The sequence below is a fragment of the Hylaeus volcanicus genome, chromosome 4 (genome assembly GCF_026283585.1).
Source record: "Hylaeus volcanicus isolate JK05 chromosome 4, UHH_iyHylVolc1.0_haploid, whole genome shotgun sequence".
Classification (NCBI taxonomy): Eukaryota; Metazoa; Arthropoda; class Insecta; order Hymenoptera; family Colletidae; genus Hylaeus; species Hylaeus volcanicus.
In genome coordinates, this window is record NC_071979.1 from 13446949 (window position 1) to 13469093 (window position 22145).

The window sequence follows — 22145 nt, forward strand, 5'->3', positions numbered from 1 at the left end:
GTAATAACAATAAATAAAGGGTAACAATTAGATTTTATTAACAAAATATTTATTGACGATCTTTCGATTCTATATATTGATACATTTTCGAGATCTGTAATGACAAAAATGATCTCAAGTGTCTATTTCGTGGAAATAATGTTCAACTTCTACCATTGCTCCAAAAGAGTGCCACTCTTGAGAGATAATTATTGCGCATTTTATATGAATCAAAATTTAATTATTTCAGAATACATATATTAAAGATTGGTGCGCTATTCGGTGTTTTTTAACGAAACAAAAATTCTACTAGTAATGGCGATATTAACTGAAAACTGGTAGAAATTCATCTAGTAAAAAGCAATGCAGATATATCTTTCCTGACATCTCAATAAACTCGTCTGGACGTCCTTGTAACGTTGAAGCTGCTCGAATCCTGCATCATACTCCTACGAGCCATAAAGTCTCGTTTTGGAATGACATTAACGAGGTCTCTTTTACATGTCCGTTGCTTCCTATAAATATATCCTCAATCTATTTAATGCTGTCAGCTAGATCTCCTGTTTCTATCGCTACATTTATATATTTCTAATTTCTGCGTGTTTATCGATAACGTAACAAGTTTTACCACTGTTGATCTTGTTAGGTGAAGATTTTTCGCTTGTATTTGATGTATGTATAGATCGTGTAAAAATTATAAACAACATTTGCTGGAAACTCATAATTGCTTTTATTTCAATGTTTGATTTATATTTTGTATAAACATCAAACGTCATTGTACATCTGTATATTATACGTTTATGTAGATCTGAGCTTTTTCGATGCAAGCTTGTTAATATTATTTCAAAATACTATTAATTTGCATTATTCATATTATTCGAATAATAGATAACAAATAAAACCATTTTATACGAATTTATTCGTTCATGATGAAATGTTTCATTGCTAAGTCTAATATAACGAGATGCGGAAAAATAATTATTCATTTTGAATGACGATGGTTTATATGTTGTATTCGAAAGAACTATTCTAATTTGTCTATATAAAGATTTTATCTCTTATCTTTAAGTATCCCAGAGTACATTTAATGAAATTAGAAAATTTACATGTTTTTTCAAGAATTCCTTTAATCTAATAATAGGTAATAAATAAAATAGAAAATTGAGTATTACCAACTTAAAGAATTTTTCGAATACTTATTGCTTCTATATTTCTAGGGATTTATTGTTTTTTCTTATTTATTTCGTAATTTATATAAATAACTATTTTTTTTTATAGTGTATCTATTCTAGAGATTTTTAAAAATATGTTGAATATCATTGATAATAAAAAAGAAATTAACAAACTACAATTTCACATAGTTCTTTGGAAATTGATCGATGTACGAATACTTTCTATACCCACTGTATATTCTGTTAATAAAAACATTAATGTACATATAATGGTAAAGGCGTATCAAATCTGTCAAATCATATTCGGATTGATAAATAATATTTCGAATAAAATTACAGCCGTTAAAAATTGCATCAAGGTTTGAATAATTTTATCTGCAACAAACTAATACTATCGTATTTGATGCAGCTCCTGCAGTGCCAAAGGGATTCCAAAAATCTTGATGGTCTCGCTTGCAAGGAATCAAGCAAGGCATGGAACATTTGTATACGTGCCAGATTTTTTGTGAGGCTATAGGTCACTGTTCGTACGGCAGTGATATTCTGCCAAGTAATCCTACTCCCTGCTTACTTTGACGGATGTTGATCCTGACAGATGCTGATAGTTTCTCTGGATGGTGAGAAGATATTCCAGCTTTACTGAAATGATATCTTTCTCTGTTAGAACTGAGATGAATTTATGTCTCGGGAAAAAAAATATATAGTCGTTACGCGCGACATTATGGTTACAAAACGCGTGTCAGAATCTTGGTAATCCTTCATCGATAACTAGCGCGCATCGCCTGAGCTTTATCTCATTATTTTGGAATGAATATTTATCCTAAACAAATTTTCAAACCAGATTTGACATCTACAAATTGTAGTAACACGTATCTCAAAATTTACATTTATTTGAGGATATTACAGAAAGTTAATATTTCTGTCAAAGTTATTAACACCATTGCCAAGTGATCTAGATTATCTGTTTCGTAAGTGGAATTATAGATACTTTTAATTATTTAATTTATTATATATTATTCATAACTATTTTTAAAGGACTGTTTTGTAAATGGAATGATAAATTCTTTTAATTACTTAATTTAATTGTACGCATGTATTTGTATTTGTATTTATGTATGTATATTATAGGGCGGTCCTTATTTTAATGATTTTTGAAATCTATGTTACGCATTCCCTAAATGTCTTGCAAATATATAAAAAATATTCTTGGAAAATTTGAACTCTTAATACTAGTATTAACCCATGACCCAAACTTTCGAATGTGTTAAATGGAAAATAAATGCAATTATTTTAATTGGTTACTCTCTTTTCTCTAACTGCTGAAAATTAATGAAATAATTTGAAATTTGGCAGAGTAATTACTTATAATAATAAGGCATACAAATTTCAAATTTTTATCTTAATTATTTCGTTACCTATCAGCCCAACAAATATGAGAAATAGAATTTTGTTAAACATTGCGCGGTATAATCCTTCGAAAGATTCTCCGAACGGAAGTGGTTAAGTATTCCTGACTATTTCTTTATATTTATTTTATTTCACGTCCCATGCGTCATTCAGGTATTAGCAATCACAGTTGCGCAAGATATATTTGTGGAACGTGGTGAAATATGCTAAAAATCCCCTAATAACGCGGAACTAATGGGCAGCGCGTTAGTACTATTTCCATATAAGGATGCTATTGTATCGATACCGAGAATTTATCGAACACTTTACGTAAACTAGCTAACCAACGAATACCAACGGTACGACGCAGACCCTGACGGACGGATCGCAATCCTGGTTCCCCGCGGCCAGGTAAACAGCGGGCAGGTTCGGGACACCGTGTAATTGCGGATAAAACAAGTCTGTGTGGGCCTCGGAGGGAAGTTTCTCAGCGAGTACGTTTCGGAGCCGAAGCTCTTTTGTTCGGAGCGTGCGTTGGAAAAGGAGAAGCTGCCAGGAACGAAGAGGTCGAACCGTGTTGAACGAACGACTGTCGTGGAGGGAAAGAGGTAACGTCGCGAACGGTTGAATAAAAGCGACGAGAAGAGTGGTTTTGCGAAAAAGAAAGGGAGGGATAGAAAGAGGGGCCTCAAATGGATGAAGAGAAAGGTAGCGTAACGAAGGAAAGAGAAAGACAGAGTCACCTGAAGCGGCTCAACCACGGCAAGGAAGGGATGTGCGAGGGGCAAGGTGAGGTAAGGAGGAATGCGGTTACGGTAGATCGCGGACCAGTCCCCGTACAGGTCCTGCAAGGCCCGAGGACCACGAAAAAGGAGGAGAACGAAAACTGTGTGGGCCCCACCGCGCTCTCCAGGATCGCCGTTCGTGCCATTCATCAGCGTACGACGCTGCCCCGATGAATTTCCATCGTTACGGAACACCGGCACCAACCGGCACATCCCGAGGTTCGCGCAGACGTTTCACCTGACTCTCTTCTAAGCAACACGAATCCTTGTCCTCTGTTTTTTTCCGACCTTGCCACATCGAGATCCATCACCATGGAATCTTAAGTGGGGTTTCTGGGCACGATTACGATTTCTGTTGTGCCGCCATTTAACCGTGTTTCTATTTAACACATTCGCGACCGGCTGATATTTTACGTTTCTAATACCGAGTACCGACGAAAAGAATACAATTCTGAAGCTGAATGTCGCAAATTTGTAACTTTAGGATGAAGATACAAAATTACAAAATATTTTTTGATATATCAGTGTTGTAAATTTGTAGTGTATAAAATAAAAAGATGTTCATCATTTGTTCGTAACCAGGAATAGAATTTGAAGTGACGTGAATTCACGGTAGCTGTCGCGAATGTGTTAATATAATCTATCAGAAAAATAATGCTACAAACCGTAATTCGCTATCACGTTTAATTTAGAAGTTACATTCATTTAAAGTACGATAATATCGTATTTATAATGAATATAATTTATAAACTGAAGGTAATAGAAAATTGCGGTTTATGGCATTATTTTCTAATCAGTTATATTAAACAATAACATGGTTCAATGCTCTGAAACTTATTCGTATAGATTCATTGAGTGGGTATGATTGTTCTTTGGGGATTTTAGAGGCATGGCTCTCAATCATGGACAACGTGATGAAATGTTATAAAATTATGTTTCAAATAGTAAGTAACTTGTGGATGTTGTAATGATGTTTTACAGAATGCCAACAAGCTTCTCAGTGAAAGACAAAAAGTCCCAAAGAGAGATCATATCGACCTTTTGTCAGAAAAATATGATATTATCAAACTTTAAATAAATATAACTTATAACTAAACGTGACAGTGAATCGTTCTTTACAACATTGTTTTTGTAATAAATTATATTAAATAAAAACTTGTTCAAATCGCGATGCCGTGGAAATCGTAATCTTTTCGGTATCTGCTGATTGGATAAAAGAAAATCAATTCCTTTTTTCTAATCTTATGAAAGTATGTACCTTCAAGAAACCTTTGACGCTGTTTTTCGGAACTACATGTTTTGAGTGTTGTGAATTTTTAAGGAACTCTGGAAATGATGAAGTAATCTACATCAAATGTAATAAACATGCTCCAAAAACATCTATCTTTCGCCGGTACTAGAATTATTGTATCTATCACCGTCTTTTTTAACAAAAAAAGTTTCTTGTGGTCAGAATCTGTTCAGAAACCAACCTCGTCGACATTATACTGAGGTTGATTTTTGTTAACAAAACGAACAATTACAAAGAATGCACGAGTTATACTGAGTTTTTACGAAGTTTACGTTTTACTTCCTCTCTCTTTTCAATGACTGTTTCTTCGATCTTTGGGATGTTATGCTGTTGCATTTTAGTGGAGAAGAAATGAGTGAGGTAGATGGAAAACTTTGGGTGAAGTAGAACTTCGATAGAGAATGACATTTTACTCAAGAAACTGATTAGGGTAGTTCGGAGGTTAAATATGTACATGTTACGAATGGATTTACATAACAGTACGACGGTGCCCCGATGAATTTCTATCGTTACAGAACACCGACCGAACGGACACGTCTCGAAGTTCGTGCAGACGTTTCACCTGACCCCTTTCTAAGCAGCACGAACGCTCGTCCTTAGTTTTTTCCCGACCTTGCCACCTCGGGATCCATCTCGATGGAATCTTAATCGTTTCTTGGATCGCAAAGTTGCCGAGAAAAATCGATTACAGCTGCTCGAGATGGAACGTTCGCGTGCGAAGGGTGCGTGTAAAGTTCGTGGTGATCTTTGACCCTTGCTGAGTTGGTTGGTCAAACTCCGTTTTTTTCTATATTTTTTTGCTGTCTTTTTTTCGCGTAAGAAAGTAATATTTGTTGTTCAAGGTTATTTGGAAGTTTATATGCCATATATGATTGAATTAATTGTTTTATGTGCTGTTAATGAAAATTGCGTTTGAAAAAAATGTCAATGAGTTCTATTTCATTATTTCGTTTGCACCTTTGAACAATTTACTATACTTACCCATTTTTCCTATGCACTCATTAGTTCATATTTATTCATATTTAGATGATTACATCTACATCATCCAATAAGAATATAGAATCTATACTATGTACATACAACCCCGTCCATAAAAATGTAGATACTTACCACCTTCAATGAATAATTAATGTATTGTAACCGTAATGTAATGTAACCATAATTGTAATGTAACCATAAATTATTACTACAAAATTTGTTGTTGCTAAATTCTATTTCGGTAGTGTATTTATTAACATTTAATAATATTAAATAGCATATTATTAAAATTTTTAGTATCATATTAAATTTTACAGAGAAACTATACGATCATTTCGATAGAAAAGTTTGGCGAAAATGTTCAACATCTGAAAAACATTTATCTTGAGGAACTAAAAATTAATTAAGAAAGAATTAATTAAGAAGAAATTAATAGCTAGGGTGCTAAGATCTTTAAAGTTATTTTATGAGCATATAGTGGATACCTTATTGAAAACAAAATTGAATTGTTTATTATCATCATTCATAAGATATTAAATAAACTACTGAACAACGCTTAAAATATATTCTCTAGTGGAACATGCACTAAATGTAGGAACATAAGTAATATTCACGTAACATTTTCCGGATACTTACTCTAATTAAAGAAGTGTCCACATACTCATGAACGCAGGTATACGAGTATACCTATACTTCAATTCATTTTTTCGAACTGATCGTACACACTGCTTGATAATTCATTCTTTTCCTTAACGGAAGATTAACAAATCCATCACGTGCCAATTTCTTGAGTAGTTGTGCATGTTATTAGTAAAAGTTCCATTAGGTGTACGTCGCATATGATTTATGCATAACGGTGAACTGACACATTTCAGCCAGACAGTTCTTGAACGAACGGTTTCTTAACAGATGGGTAGATCGCGTAGAATCTCTTATCTGATCTGCTTACCCCCAAGATCTAAATCTACTGGATTTTTATTTTTGGAACCACTTAATATCACTCGTGTATTCAACATTGTCAAAATAATGAAATATTTGAAACATTGAGAAACTATCACACGACACCTGTAGACTTGTATTTAGGTGGAAGGTGATCATTTTAAGTCCGTCTTGCGAAACGCTGGAATGAAAAGATGCTGTAATTCGAAGACAAGATCACAGGAGATCTACATTTATATAGATTTTGTTTATACTAGCGGTTTATTATTAGCGTGCAGCCTGTGCAATATTATAAAATGCATCATGTGCATTTACAATGTAATTTACACAAGTGGAAGATTAATTCTTTGATGCATTCCTATTTTTTAGAGATACTTTCTAATATTTTGTACAATATTCAGTTGGTAAACTGATTTATAAGTCAGTTTTATTAATCATAGTCAATAATGATATCTCACTTTACACAACTCAGATATTACGTAACAAAAGTCTTTAATATTTCTATTGAAACCAAATATGTTCTAACACCATGGTGTCCTAATTTCCATAAAATATACGCAGACCAAAGTTATCTGCTAAAGTTACTCATATTCAGATATATGTATACCCACCAAATTCATTCTCATAATGATTTATTTCAGAAATTTTGCAAGGAATTAAAACAATTTATCTTACAATAAGAGACTGAGTTACTTGTTAGTCACTCTCTATTGACTTTGTCAAACATTCTTGGAAGCCTTCGAATAAACTTAACATCAACTAAAAGAATTTTTAATTAATATAATGATATAGTACATTGAACGATAATAGACTTCTTACAACATGACCGCTATTGAATAAAACTTTTATTTAAGCAATTACACTTACAAAATATTGTAGTTGATCCTCAAGTTAAGTTCGGAGACGGTGAACCGTAAGAAGTTGCCGATGCGTACGGACACCGATCATCTGCGCAAGATGATTTACAAGCGTTGCTTACCATAAGTAATATTGCTAATTGCAGCTTTGCAGCGGTGCCGACTCTACGATTAACCAGCTCGTTTGGGCTCCACCAGCGGAATATATGCAAATGTCTGATCGTTTAGCTCGATTACTTCCGACAACTTGCGGGAATAATTCTGCCATGTTTACAACACAAGGGAAGCGTGGAAAGTAGAAACAGTTTAACGAAAACTCGTTCAAAATGGTCCAATGATCGCTTTGAAAGGTGTGATAATCGAGCCATCGACTTAAGACCTGAAATAACAGGTGTTGGCTCCATCTTCCAGGTATATAATTACCTATACATTACTATTCTATCCTTGTCGATAAAATAAACATTCCTTTCATGAAACGATGGAGAGACAAACTTTAAATAAATTGAAGCATGATCATTTTGCAGTTTCGAACAATCCATTTAGGTTCGACTTTGTTGTAAAATTATCTTCGGAACTTACAAATTTTACAATTGAATTTGCTAAATAATGTCTGGGTAACAAAGTGTTGTCACATCCTCGAGTCCTTTGTTTCTTTCGAAAATATTATCGATCACCTCATGGTACTTGTAGCACAATTGTTTACAAAGTTTTAGTCCATAAGGAGATGAGTTCTAGTCTGAGAAGGAGATGCTTTTCGTTCTCCACCTCCCATTATTTTCAAAGTTCATAAGAAGAGATACAAATGCATATTTTTCGTTTCGAAAGATTTCCATGGACCTTGGTAGAACCATTCTTGACCAGAAACAAAAAAAATCTCATTATTCTGGAATTCATTTTTCTGATAACAGAATCCAAATGATAGACAAAAATACAAAAAATGTTTGGACGTATTTACAATTTGTTTTGCGGAGCTTTGTTCTTCTCGGTCACGTTAAAACCGCCATTCGTAATTTTTGGAGTCTGAAACTTAAAAACTCCCTAACATCAACATTCATTTAAAAATCGAGTTACTTTTCATATTTTGTTCCGCCATTTCTGGATTTGCTACGTTCAATTTATTTCCAAAAAACCCTGTAAACTAGTTTCATGAAAGTCTCTCTTCTTATGAACTTTGAGGGACGGCTTCACTCACTAAATAAATATGTGGCCACTTATCACCTTCAATGAATAATTAATATGCACCGTAAGTTATTATTATACAACTTTTGTTGCTAAATTCTATATTGGATGTGTATTTAACGACACTTAATAATATTAAGTGTTTTGAGTGCCATATTCAATTTTATAGTGGAATTATGAGATCGTTTCGATAGAAATATTGAGAAAGAATGTTCAATATATCAAATATATTTATGGTACAAATATTACAAAATAAATGAGATAATATTACTTTGGATACAATGAAGAAATTAATAGCGTCCAAGTTTGGTTCTTTATCATTACTAATGTGATATTAACAAAAAACTATTAATAAAATATATTCTGAATGCAACATAAACACATCGAAACATAAATAATATAATTGATAGCCTCCACATACTTCTGAGAGGGGTAAAACTAAAAATACTCTCGATATATTCTATACCCATGCAAAGTTTGAAAACAGTCGAAAAGCAAGCACAAAAAGTATCTCGTTGCGAATGACAGTAACTTTTGATAGGTAGTGTACCTGGCCGCGATGCCACCTGCGCCGTTCTACATCTCTTGGCGACCAAGGAATAGCGGCGGCACGTACCGCGGATAGTACGCGTTTTTGTCAATTTAAGATTTGTTTTTCAGTAATTTTTAGGAATTAATTTTGCGAAAACTATCGAACCTACAGTACCAGAATTTTTTATGCATAATAAAACACGTTTCAACTAACAACACAAATTTTTATGAAATATTTCATTGAAATCTATACAAGTTATGCGCTGTTATGCAGGTTGTGGCGTGAGACGCTCGTTCTATCGAGCGCGCAGGCTGTGGCGGTTCTAGTCGTCCGAGACAGAAAAACAAATTGTTTTTTCAATCTATATGAATGTAGTTATCGTGTGAACTAGAATTAAATAAGTACTAAATTTTTTATCGGAATCGCAGCTATTTGAAAATTAAGGTTTAATTTTCACGGAAAATTGTCAACTAAAATATGAGAGCAGGGCTAAAATATTCAAGCTATCGGTATAATTCTAGTTCAGACCATAGGTGATGGTATCCTCGAAATGTGTGTAAAACCAGAAGTCAACAATAGTTTTTAAGAAAAACGTGCGCCCAACTTGAAAAATGTCGTTTCAAGAAAAACGCGTTTAAAGTTTGCTATACATTTAGGACTAATACCGGTGAACAGCCTTTAAGCTTCTGTAACTATGAGAGCTCTACGAATTTCAAATTAATATTTTAGAGGCACTTTCTCAAAACCCCAAATGATACAAAAATGCAAACAAAAAAAATCGAATTTTTGAAGTTTCTAGACGATAATACCCCCTTAAGGGGTTAGTCGCAGTCAGGAAAATGGAAACGGACAGTTTCTTGTGTGTTTTTTTAAGGTATTAAATAATAATTTTTATTAATGAAATGTAAATATATTACAAAGCATGTCTTAATGAACTATAAAAGAATTTTTGTTTTAAAAAAAGGTTAATTCATATCGTCATAACAGACGATGGCGTGGGTGGCCACTTGGTTTGCGGTGAGCAAGATTTCTTCAAATTGGTGCACCTGAAAACAAAACTAAAGGTAGATTTAGAAAATGTATTAGACTAACGGGTCCCTGAAAGAAGGATTTTTTATTTTCTTGTATACTTTTTTTTTATCTTGTATTGAATCGCTTAATTTTAGTGAAAAAATTGAAAATCAACTTCAAATGTACGCCATCTTGTTTTAAATTAATTATTTCCAAAATCCTTCGTTCAGGGACCCGCTAGACTAATCTATTTTCGAAATCTACCTTTGTTTTTGTTTTCAGGTAAACCAGTGTAGAGAAATCTTGCTCACCGCGAACCTATGTTTTTAAATCATCGTCTACGTCATCGGCTGTTATGACGATATAAATTAAACGTTTCTTAAAACAAAAAATGTTTGTTAGTTCTTTAAAACATGCTTTATAATATACTTAATTGTTACTTATGCAAATTATTATTTAATAACTAAAAAAAAATCACAAAGAAATGTCGCTTTTCCTTTTCCTGACTGCGACTAACCCCTTAAGCCTCCTCGCATGGATTTGTCCGAGTAGTAGAATTACTTTTCCAGCGAGTCGGTGTTCCGATGGTATCACCGTTTTCGCATCAACGACATAGATCGGAGCGACGTTGCACGCCAGTCGTTCTCACTGATCGGAATCGTACCTGAACGGGAGGCAACGTGTTTCGTGGCGTGCAAGGAAGGCTCGGTTTCGCAGCGCAGTCTAACCGCGCGAGTGATGCCAGTTAGACCAGTAAATTTCTGCGTTCACGGAGCGGAGCTGCAACCGTGAATTACGTGCTTTCTGATATCTTGGTTTGAGTTGCGGCCAGGCTCGCAGCCAGTGAGCTGTCTGTCGGCGGCCTCTCTGAAGGCCCGCGCGAGCGGCCCTTCGGGCCACTTTGCATAGCCAAGGCTCATCGGCTACGGCAGACCTCCCACAGCCCGACCGGCTCTTCACCATCGGAAATCTGCCTTCCGTCCTCCTACGTCTCCCGCGTTTCACCTCCTCGATGCTCGCTGCCTGTTTCTTCCCGCTCTCTCAATTCGTCGATCAACGATTCCGCGATCTCGCTCTTGAGATCCACCGAGGGCCATTACCCAAGTGTCCGGAATCGTTTTTGTTCCCCTTGAAATATTCTGTTAAGCGCTAAAATCACCGACAGCGGTTCTCAAACTTCACCATCCCGCGAAACCCCTTTCCAAAGGAATACCTTTGGGCGAATCTCTTCGTACAGAGTAATAAATTATGTCGTTTTTTTTTTCAATTTATAGTCAACTTTTAACAACGAGAAAGAAATCTTCACATTGAGAAACTACAATACTCTATTGTAGTTAATTTGTAAACACAGATGTGATCGGTAATCTGGCAATTAATGTAGACTCGAATAAAACAATTTAAAAGAAAAAGAGAGAAACGTTGTTTCTTTCTTTATATTTCATTAATTATTCGAAATTTGTATCCATAAAAAAGTTGCTTTTCAAACAAAATTATGGCAACAAGATCCAACTCAAAACTACGCCTATACTTGAGGTCCAACACAGTAAAAAGTGTTGAATGACAAAATTTACCAAAAATTATTTGTTTCGGTTTACTACAGGAATTCTACCGTTTCAATTTTTATTGGGGAGTAATATCTCTTTGTATCCTCATTAAAGGCACAGCTTTGTTTAGGCGTTCGTTCCCAATACTGTTTCAGTACCTATTACAATTAACCGGTGCAACTTGCCAGAACGGATTACAGCGATTCGCAGACAGCAATTGTGTCAAACGTTTAACTGGCAAACGTATTATTCCGGTGCCGGCTCCAGCTGTGGCTGGTCTCGTGTACCACTATCACGAGCTGTGGCTACTCTTGTGTACAACTATCACCAGCAGATATATCTACCAGTATTTCCAGTCATATTTCTATTCTCATGACCGAGCAACCTGTGCAGCCGACCTTGACTCGTAACTCGCGCTCTCTTCTGTGGTCTGGAAAAAATTACTATCGTCCAGCCCTCTTTTGCTAACAGCCGTGACGCGCTTAAAGCCTTTCCCCGTGCAATTATTGAGGCGAGTGTCTAGGCTTTATAACGCGCACCAAAGTACACGTTATTGAATCATTCGACGGCTCTACAGGTTGGCTCAAAGATGGGCCCATAAAATTTACAGCTGTATTTTACATCTAACAAGGGTGGTTTACGATCGGAACGAATATTTTCTAGATTCTGCCTAGTGCAAAATGTATAAAACCAAGGTTATAGTACGAGGGTCATTCAAGTATAAACCGGAATTTTGTTACAGAAATAGATATAAAAAAGCAAAAAAATCGGTCTGTTCAAATTTCTAAACTGTACTTACACGTATCATATAAGTAGCTGATAATATAAGATTTGATACCATACTTTTATGTGTAGTAGAAATATTTATTACAGGCAAGAATAAATGCTCAAACAAATATAACATTAATTGAACCAATTGATTTATCTCTGTATGTTTTATTCATTTCTCTCCTGTCAAACAAAAACGACAGAACATTCCTGGTTGCTTAATACGAGAGTCATTCAAATGAAAACCGGAATTTTTGTACGCAACTTTATTGGGGATACGTACCTTTCTTCAACAGAAATACATTTTCTCCATCATATAGGAAGCTTTCTGATCTCATTATAGAAAATAGAATTTGGCTGCCTCAGTAGTCCATTGCAGTATTATTTTCTGATCAATTATATTAAATAATAACATAGTAAAATATCCTGAAACTTATTTGTATGGATTCACTGAGTGGCTGTGATTGTTCTTTGGGGGTTTGAGAGGCATTCTCAAGCTCTCAAATATGGACAACGTGATGAGGTGTTATAAAATTATGTTTCAAATAGTAAGAGACTTCTGGATGTTGTAACGATGTTTTACAGAATGTAAACAAGCTTCACAGTCAAAAACCAAAAGTCCCAATGAAAGGTCATCGTCCTTTTGCCAAATAAATGTGATATAATCAAACTTTAATTAAATATAAATTCTAAACTAAACGTGACAGAGAATGATATAGGACGCGTTCTGATCCCATCGTAGAAAATAGAACTTAGCTGCCCCAATAGTCAATTACGCACGTACAATTAAACTTGCGAATCCCTTTGAAGGAGAAGGGAAGGGTTGTTTGGACCATATCGCGATCTATAACGCATATGAGGGGCACTACTCAAGACCAACACTCGACTGTCAGCTCAGGGAAGTTCTGGTAACTGTGTTTTGGGACTCAAAAGGTGTATTGTTGATTGACTACCTAAATAGTCGATGGACAGTGACTACTACTTCCCGCTCGTGGATGATGCCAAAACTGTTTATCGCAACAAACAACGCCAGCAATTGACTCGCGATGTCCGTCTTTTGGATGACAACGCACGGCCGCATATAGCAGCATTAACTCATGATAAACTCACTAAAATACACTGAATACCTCTCGAATAACCACCTCATAATCCAGAGCTGATTCCATGTGACTAGCATATGGGTGGTACACTGAAGGAGGCATTAAGAGGGGAAAGATTTAAAAACAACACAGCGTGCTGCAGCGGTCCAACTGTACTTGTTCAATTGGTTACTGGAGCAGTCAAATGCTTTTTTTTCTAATAGGATTACAAAGCTTCCTATCTGACGAAGAAAATGTGTTTCTGTTGAAGAAAAATACGTAGAAAAATAAGGCACTCCATTTGTATCTGTATGTACCACTAATAAAGTTGTGTACAAAAATCCCGGTTTATATTTGAATGACCCTCGTATAATTAATAATATATCGAGTAAATTGGTTCGATTTTTCACGATTGGTGAACGGTATATGTCGTGATTGGTGGACATACGAGGCCAACAAACGATCCCAACCGAATTCTGTATACCCTTGGATTCGTTCGTGAGGCGAGGGTGAGATTCAATGCAGCGTATTCGTGAAAAGAGAGAATAGCCCTATCGCGTGCTGAAACAATGCCGATTATCCGTTCGCGTTATTGTCCGAAACAAAACAAGAACAACAGGAAGGAACAACAAGGAGCTGGCGATAATGGGCACGGTCTACAGTGACACGAAGGAACACGCGCCATTGTTGTAAAGCTCGACTCGTCGTCCAAAAAAAGTCAGCAATTAAACGCGTAACGAAACTAATCGCGTCAGGACCGTGTTTACAACGTTCGACAAACGATATGGGCGCGTATTGTTTGGTCACAATAATATCCCACGAGTCCAATGAGTGAATGGAAGCAACAAAAGGAATGAATCACGTTCTCGTGACATTCATCTCTGAACGTTTCGTGATCCCGTGGCGATTGCATCGTTGCAAAATGCAGGGTAGTTTTTTTTTTTATAGAAGTTTGTCTCCTTGTGTTGTTAGACACGGTGATCACTAGACTGCGGATTTTTATGCATCTATAGAACATCTGAACGTGCAAGAAAATATAGAATGAACACAGTAGCCAATAATATAAAAAATATTGAAAGTAAAGTTCATATTATAATATTTGCAGAGTAAAATAAATTCCTATTTAGGTTCAGTTTTTGTAGGTACGTTTACAAAGATTTTATTTTGCATAAAGATCCGCAGTCTAGTGATCACTAAATTGTGTATTTTATTCAATGTGTGACGCAAGCTGTAATAATATAATAAATACATGAAAAACATAATCAAAAGGTGTGTGCACTTATGTAAACGAAATAATAATCTGTATACAGTCAGTGTAGAAAGTATTCGTACAGCAACCAATTTAAACTAAATGGTTCCTGTACGAATTACACTGACTGTATATGTATAAGAATGAAGACCCTGATTGACTGACATATCAACGCCCAGGCTAATTCCTTGAACTTAGACAGCTGAAATTTTGCACAGAGTTTTCCTTTATGATGTATACAAGGAATAAGAAAGGATATTTCGAAATTCAACCCTTAGGAGGTAAAATGGGTTGCAACGTACATATTTCACGCGGGTGAAACCGCGGACCACAGCTATCGGAAAAGACAGTCACTTACTGATTCACAGAGGAACATGTGGTTGAATGCGAACGGCATAAGATAACAAATAGTATTCCACCGTTCCACGCCGGTGAAATCGCGAGGCGCAGTTAATATTATATGTATAGTATTTGTAGAATATATTCAGCATATATTACGTACATTTTTTTGTATGTTTATCATAATACTGTACGCCATAAATGCATAAAATACGTAGTCTAGTGATCACGTACGTGATTAATCAAAGTTACAGATTGTAAGCTTTATTCCATACTCTAGAGATAGAAAAGAAAATTTTAAAATATTCTTCGCCGATAGAAAATTCAGCGATGACAATTGTGATCATCTTTGATGTACTATATATATATATATATATAGTTTAGTTTCTTAATATGATCATTAGAGCCCTGGAATCACATAGTCCAATGTTTGGTTTGAGGTGTGTCATGGCGTCGCAACCGGAAACATCAAATTAAACGTGTCCCTAAAGGAAATGGAACATGAGTTATGTTTTTTTAATTTGATTGTTGCGCGTGAGAATAAGCTATGATGTCGGCCAGCGATTAAAACGGAATAAAAGAACGAGGAACATGATCTGAACACGATCTCAGTCATGAACTTGTGCTTGCCTTGATATTTTGGAAATATTGCAAATACACAAAAAAAAAATGAACGGAAACAAAATGCTACTACCCACTACTTTATATTTGGTTGAGTAATGTTCGTATTAACGCTATTACGTAAAAGCTTAGTTGTCATCTTTTCGTTCATTAAAGTTAGTTACATCGTATCATTTTCGACTGATTATTTTGCGAGAAGAAGAGTTCTTTCTTTCACTTTCTTCCACCAGGGTAAGCTCCTATGCCCTAAACAAATTCATAAAATTGAATTGGATAATTTTTATGATTTGCCATATGCTCCAGAGTTCTTTCATTGTCGTTCATTCGAATTACTGCAAAATTAATATGATATTAATTCAACAAATTTTTGAGGAAGAAACGTACAGAAATAATAAATAAAATAACTTCCCTATAAATCGGGAAGTTAATGACCAAGTAATATAGTTGCTCAACAATTTTATCTCTATTTATATATTTTATCGCATACTTCATAACTATTCTACAAATTATTAATCCTTTTAACACATTGGACAAGATATCGATTCGGGTTAATACAATTCTTAAAAATATTAATCTTAACACATTCGCGACCGGCAGATATTTTACGTTTCTAATACCGAGTACTGACGAAAATGATAAAATTCTGAAGTTGGACATCGCAAATTTGCATCGTTAGAGCGAAGATAGAAATTACAAAATATGTTTTGAAATATCCATGTTGTAAATATATCGAGTATAGAATAAAAAGATGTGATAAAAATGATAAAAATGACGTGAATTCGCGTCAGCGGTCGCAAATATGTTAATATATCTGAATATATGTACCTAAATTTTATTGGAACGATTGTATGAATGTCTCATTCTATTAAAATATTTTCTTTTTATGTAAATATAATTATACTCGCAAATATCGAAATTAACTGAAACGAAATATTAAATATCTATGTATTATTAAATTGAAAATAATAATTTATATTCTCAAAATGGAAATGAAATTGATACTAGAAGCGCGTCGTACCTACATGCCTGAAAACTCGAGTGTTAATGAGCCTGTTTTTTTTATAATGTTACAGCGGAATCAGATATTTGCACGTTTGCTTCGAGGACAGAACATTTTCATATCGTTAACAAACCATCAACGGCGTTATTTACGTCGAACTCCAGGCCGAAGGCCCTCAGGGAATTATACGAGGCCGCTGCCATAGTCGCTGTCAGAAGTTTGGATAGCCTGAGAAGGGATGGCAGTTCCATGGATATGTTCCTCTGCACTCCCGTCCTTGGCAAGAGAAGGCGAGACCAAAGTCTCGACATCGAATCCAGGATCGTAAGTATATTCTTGCGTATTTGAAAGTGCAACCGCGTCCCAGGAGATACGAATTATCAGATTAGCGATTCGTTCTCCACGATAATTGTTTCATTTCCACGACGCGCGAACGTTGACCGCTTTTAAAGCACGATTCTACGCAATCGTAGTCGCCCAAAAGAGTTTTAGACTGTTTAGAATCGGTTTTCTCACGAACCGGTCATCGATTTTTTTTCTTTCTATATTCTTGATCCGCGACAAGCTTGCGTGTAGTGCAAAAATTACAATTTTAGAAATAATTAAGAAGAGTAGTTGGAAATGAGGAAATTGTACAATCTTACTATTAGGTTTAAAATTTTATATTTTACGCGTACGATAATCGTCCTCGATTAGTTACAAAAATATTAATTTTTTTTTTATGGAAAAATCTCCTTTTATGGAAAACCTCTATCTGAATACTATGCTCATAAATAATAGCATTTTTGACTTTATGAAACATTGATAGTAGTTTCATTTTCGAGTTAAATTTTCAATATATTTTCTAACAATGAAGAACGTACATTTTTTTTAAGCGCTAGCGTAGCGTTTTGTACAGTTATGTATGGATTTTTACGAATCAATTTATAAAAAGTGATATAGTTTGTGCTGAAAGTTAGTTCCCGTAGTTTAGTGGAAGGAATTCTCTATAAATTGCCGGTTTCCTTTTATATTTCGAAATGAGAATACATCCTCTATTTGTAAACACGTTAACAGTGTAGTTGTAAAACATATTTACTTTTCAAAATATTTGGGCTTTTTATACACATATACACAAAGTTCTCTAACACGCTATACGACAGTACAGAAGAGTAAAACGATAGAATTGACCATCGCTAATGTCTTCGTACAATTTCTATTCAGACCATGCTATTATTCGTTAAAAATCAAACCTTTTTCGTATTCATCTTCTTTCTGTCTCTGTCAGTGTTTGAGAAATTAAATAAAAATTAAATTTCATGTACGACTTCGAGAGTAGTTTTCACCGCCGAACGTAAATAGTAGAAGATATAAAAAATGTGATGTTCCTTGTTAAGTCCTTTAACAATGTCTTCCATTACTTTTTTGCGTAATTATTGATATTCCTTGGCAAAGTATTTTGCTAGTTGTAATATAAATCCTTGATGTGATATATTTTCTTGAACTTTATTCTGCTATAAAATCGATTCTTTAATACCAACTAAGTCAAAAATATTCAGAGCAACATATTGAAAAGTCTGCAATAAATTTAGTTTCGTTATAATATTTTATTGTTATGGATGATTTCTTGAAATTGTTTGTGGTTTCCACAATTTAGTTCTTTGTACTTACAATTAGTATGATTTCTTTTTTGTTTGCACTCGTAAATTGTATTTCTCATTAAGGACTTCGAGGGTAGTTTTCACCCCGGAACGTGAATAGTAGTTAATATAAAAAATGTGATGTTCCTTGTGAGTTTCGTATCTGTAGGACTTGGTACGTACACATAATTCCATTGATATGGACAACCTGCGGTAGGATTGTCCTGTATAAACAGGTTCAATGGGAGATGTCATGGGACGCCGTGTACATTAGAATCTACACGGTGGTCCCTGTTGACCGCATCAACTACTCTATAATGATACGTATCGTTAGTTTGCATTGTCGTGTCGTTAATGTACCAGTCTCTTAATAATGCACGCTTCGCTGTGACTCATACCATTCGTCGTGATTTATTCTGATCAGGAACGATTATCGGGCATGTATCTTTTCTTTTATTCTCTTTCGTTTGCACTTTAATTAATTGCTGGCTGAGCGTGTCATATGTAATTTCAATTTTCATTAAAAAACTGATTGTCAGTTATTGGAATCGGGGTATAATGAAATAATAAAATACTAATTCTATTAATTAAAAGTTTTGATTGTACTTTTAAAATGTCACGAATAAGCTGATATCTGGTCTCTAGAAGGAGCTGGTTAAGAGTAATAGACAAACGTTATAAGTAAAAGGTAAAAAGAATTTCTAACTGTATGCACTACTGTTTTCAGACATCTGTTTAGGCTGTAGGAAAATTCTGAATGGCACTTAAGAGGGCCGGCCACATCCTAAATTTTCTTTTTTCTTCTTCTGCAGTGACAGATATATACATTTTAACATACAGGGTGTCCCAAAAGTCGGGGAGGAGCCGGAAATGGGGAGTAGCTGAGACGATTCTGAACAACAATTTCCTTTGCAAAAATGTCGGATGGGGCTTCGTTAAGGAGATATTAAGCGAAAACCCCGACCAATCAGAGCGCGCGTAGACCGTTCGAGCGGCCGCGGTAGCGAAGGCTACGCGCTGACGGCCGCGCTTGTACGCGAACAAGTGACTCGACGTGCATCGAAAGACATTGACGCTGCCGCCTAGCGCGCAGCCTTCGCTACCGCGGCCGCTCCAACGGTCTACGCGCGCTCTGATTGGTCGGGGTTTTCGCTTAATATCTCCTTAACGAAGCTCCATCCGACATTTTTGCAAAGGAAATTGTTGTTCAGAATCGTCTCAGCTACTCCCCATTTCCGGCTCCTCCCCGACTTTTGGAACACCCTGTATATTCTCAGTACATTTATTCTGGTAGTAAAATAAGAGGCTGAATTATAATAAATATTCCAACATCAGTGCTTTTGAGTTAATAAATTTGTATGAATTGTAACGCCTGTTGAATGGCATGATATTCACATGCAAAAATGGCTATTCCTTTGGGAAATTTGTAAATCGGTTCTTGTTGTACAATCACCTTCTTCATTATTCATGTATACAGCTGTGAATACGTGTTCGTAATTTCTATATTCGTAGGCAAATACCAATTGTTTTTTTTTTTTAATCTGTTTTACAACATCGATTCTCTGGCGACCTACCGTTGGCCGCCTGATCCTCCACTGAATCGTGATTCAATGTAGATGAGGTAGCGGTCGCATAAGCATTCGAAAGCCGCGGCGGTTCTTTTCCACTGATAAAAACGACAACGAGGGGAAAAAAAGAGAAGGGATTTTGTCGCGTTTGGTAATTCCTTTCCCCGAGGAGATAAAGCGCCATCCAAATAGAAGATAATGGCGACCCAGATGCTTCCCTCTGCGAATATTCGAGAAATTGGCGATTATCGAATACACGGAGATAAAACTCGAAGCAAAGAATTAAACAAGCGCAAAGAGTGAACGCGTCCTTGATCAGTCCTTGATACTTCGATGGGATACTTTCATTATTGTTTTAGTGTAACTGAAAACAAAAAAATAAATACCAACATGGATATGGGGCATTTCACGACAAATCGGACGGTTTAAAAAATTTTTGTTTTTGATTTTCCTAATTTTTTGGTATTTTCTAGTACCCCTCAAAAGAGGCTTCCTGGTAAATTTCGAGATTTTGCTGTTGCTGTTGTCTTAAAGAAAAGAAAACAGCAGTCGAACGATCGATTTTTAAAAAAATATCACCTTATAGAGGATGATAAAACGAAACTTTTTTATATATACGGTTTATTAGTACGACGTTTACTTTCAGAGATAAAAATTAGAAACTTGGAAGATCTATTTCATGAAATTCAATTTTTTCACCGAACTTCTAACTTTTCAATGTTTATTTTCAAAACTAAGCATCCTATTAATAAACTGTAAATATAAAAAAAGTTTCGTCACATTATCTCCTATACGCTGATATTTTTTAAAGTTGATTTAATAAATACAAACATTTCTCTGAGCCCACATCTCGAGAGCGTATATATACGCCCTCCGCAGTCAAAAGGTTAATAAATATCACTTCTGGAATTGACAATTCTTCTATACCATCAAAAGTCATGCCTTTATTTTTGTTTTTAATAAAAGTAATTAAATTTATTAGGTATTTTCTAATCATCGAGGAATGGTAAATTATTAAGAAAAATCACCTTGGTTGTTGCACTTAGCGTTAGTACCAGCGGGTTGATGGCTAATGGGTCTTAAAAACTGTGAATCTTAAAATGAGTTTTAACTGTAGTTTTATTAATACCGGTTTCGTATAGTAGATGCACATTTACAGTGTTACGTTGCGTGTTATCCGAGCCAGTAATGCTCGTACATGGAAAGCTAATAGCACTAAAAGCACACGAAGCGATCATTTATTAGTAACAGCACCTGGTCAGTCTAACAGGATGAGTCATTTGATAACTCGTGGAGTTTCGTCTTCTTTTTCCTTTGCATCTGTCAGAAATGAATCAACTCCCTTTTCTAATAAACGTAGGCTGACTTTCATATATCCTGTCAAAAGTTACTGTAAATGACTGTCACTTTTGAAAGGTAGATTTAGGAAGATAAAATATGACGGCTTGGATAACTTGATTGTCGAAGACGTCCTTTGACAAATTCATTCATTTTAAATATAATGTTTATTATTTTAGAATGAATTCCACGATCGATGTTCTCTATATATTTTCCTTTTCTTTTTTGCGTAATTATTAATATTCCTTGGCAAAGTATTTTGCTGGATGTAATACAAATCTTGCCGTGATTCTTTTTCTTGAACTTTATTCTGATATAAAATCGACTTTTTAACCCTTTGCACTCCGAATTTTCGGTTTCCAGTACATTTTTGTCGAGTATCACTCGACATAGGATCGCAAAGGGTTAATACCAGCTAAATCAAAAATATTAAAAATAACATATTGAAAAGTCTGCGATAAATTTAGTTTTATTATAGTAGTATATTGTTTGGGTTGAGTTCTTGTAATTCTTTGTGATTTCCACAATTTAGTTCTTTGTACTTACAATTAATATGATTTCTTTTTTGTTTTCACTCATAAATTGTAAGAGTGTAATTATTCGAGTTGTCAACTAAAGTAGAGAAACACGGTATTGTGCCTTTTCTTATATGTGCGACTTTTAGCAATTCTTTTTTTTTTATACTCCGAATGGTTTCAGCTAATGTCTTACATTTGAAAAATACGCGAAAACATTATACGACGTAACGTTTCTTTCACATCCATACTCCAATGACTCGACTAATACGAGGATACCGAATTCTCTATTATTTAATCACATGAATTCATAATTTCGTTACTATTTAGACATACTTATTTCTCGCATTCTACACTCGAAATCGTCCACACATTTATCCCAACCTATTAAAATAA

At 35.1% G+C, this 22145-nt stretch overlaps 1 protein-coding gene across 2 annotated transcripts in view; it reads left to right on the forward strand.

Annotated features, from left to right (window-relative positions):
* Positions 1-22145, forward strand: part of LOC128874826 (mucin-4) — a 180014-nt gene that overhangs the window by 116067 nt on the left and 41802 nt on the right. For both annotated transcript variants that reach the window (XM_054119920.1, XM_054119921.1), the window contains exon 2: positions 16783-17033. In XM_054119920.1, coding sequence (XP_053975895.1) covers positions 16783-17033 — 251 coding nt within the window. The remainder of the gene's footprint in view (positions 1-16782; positions 17034-22145) is intronic.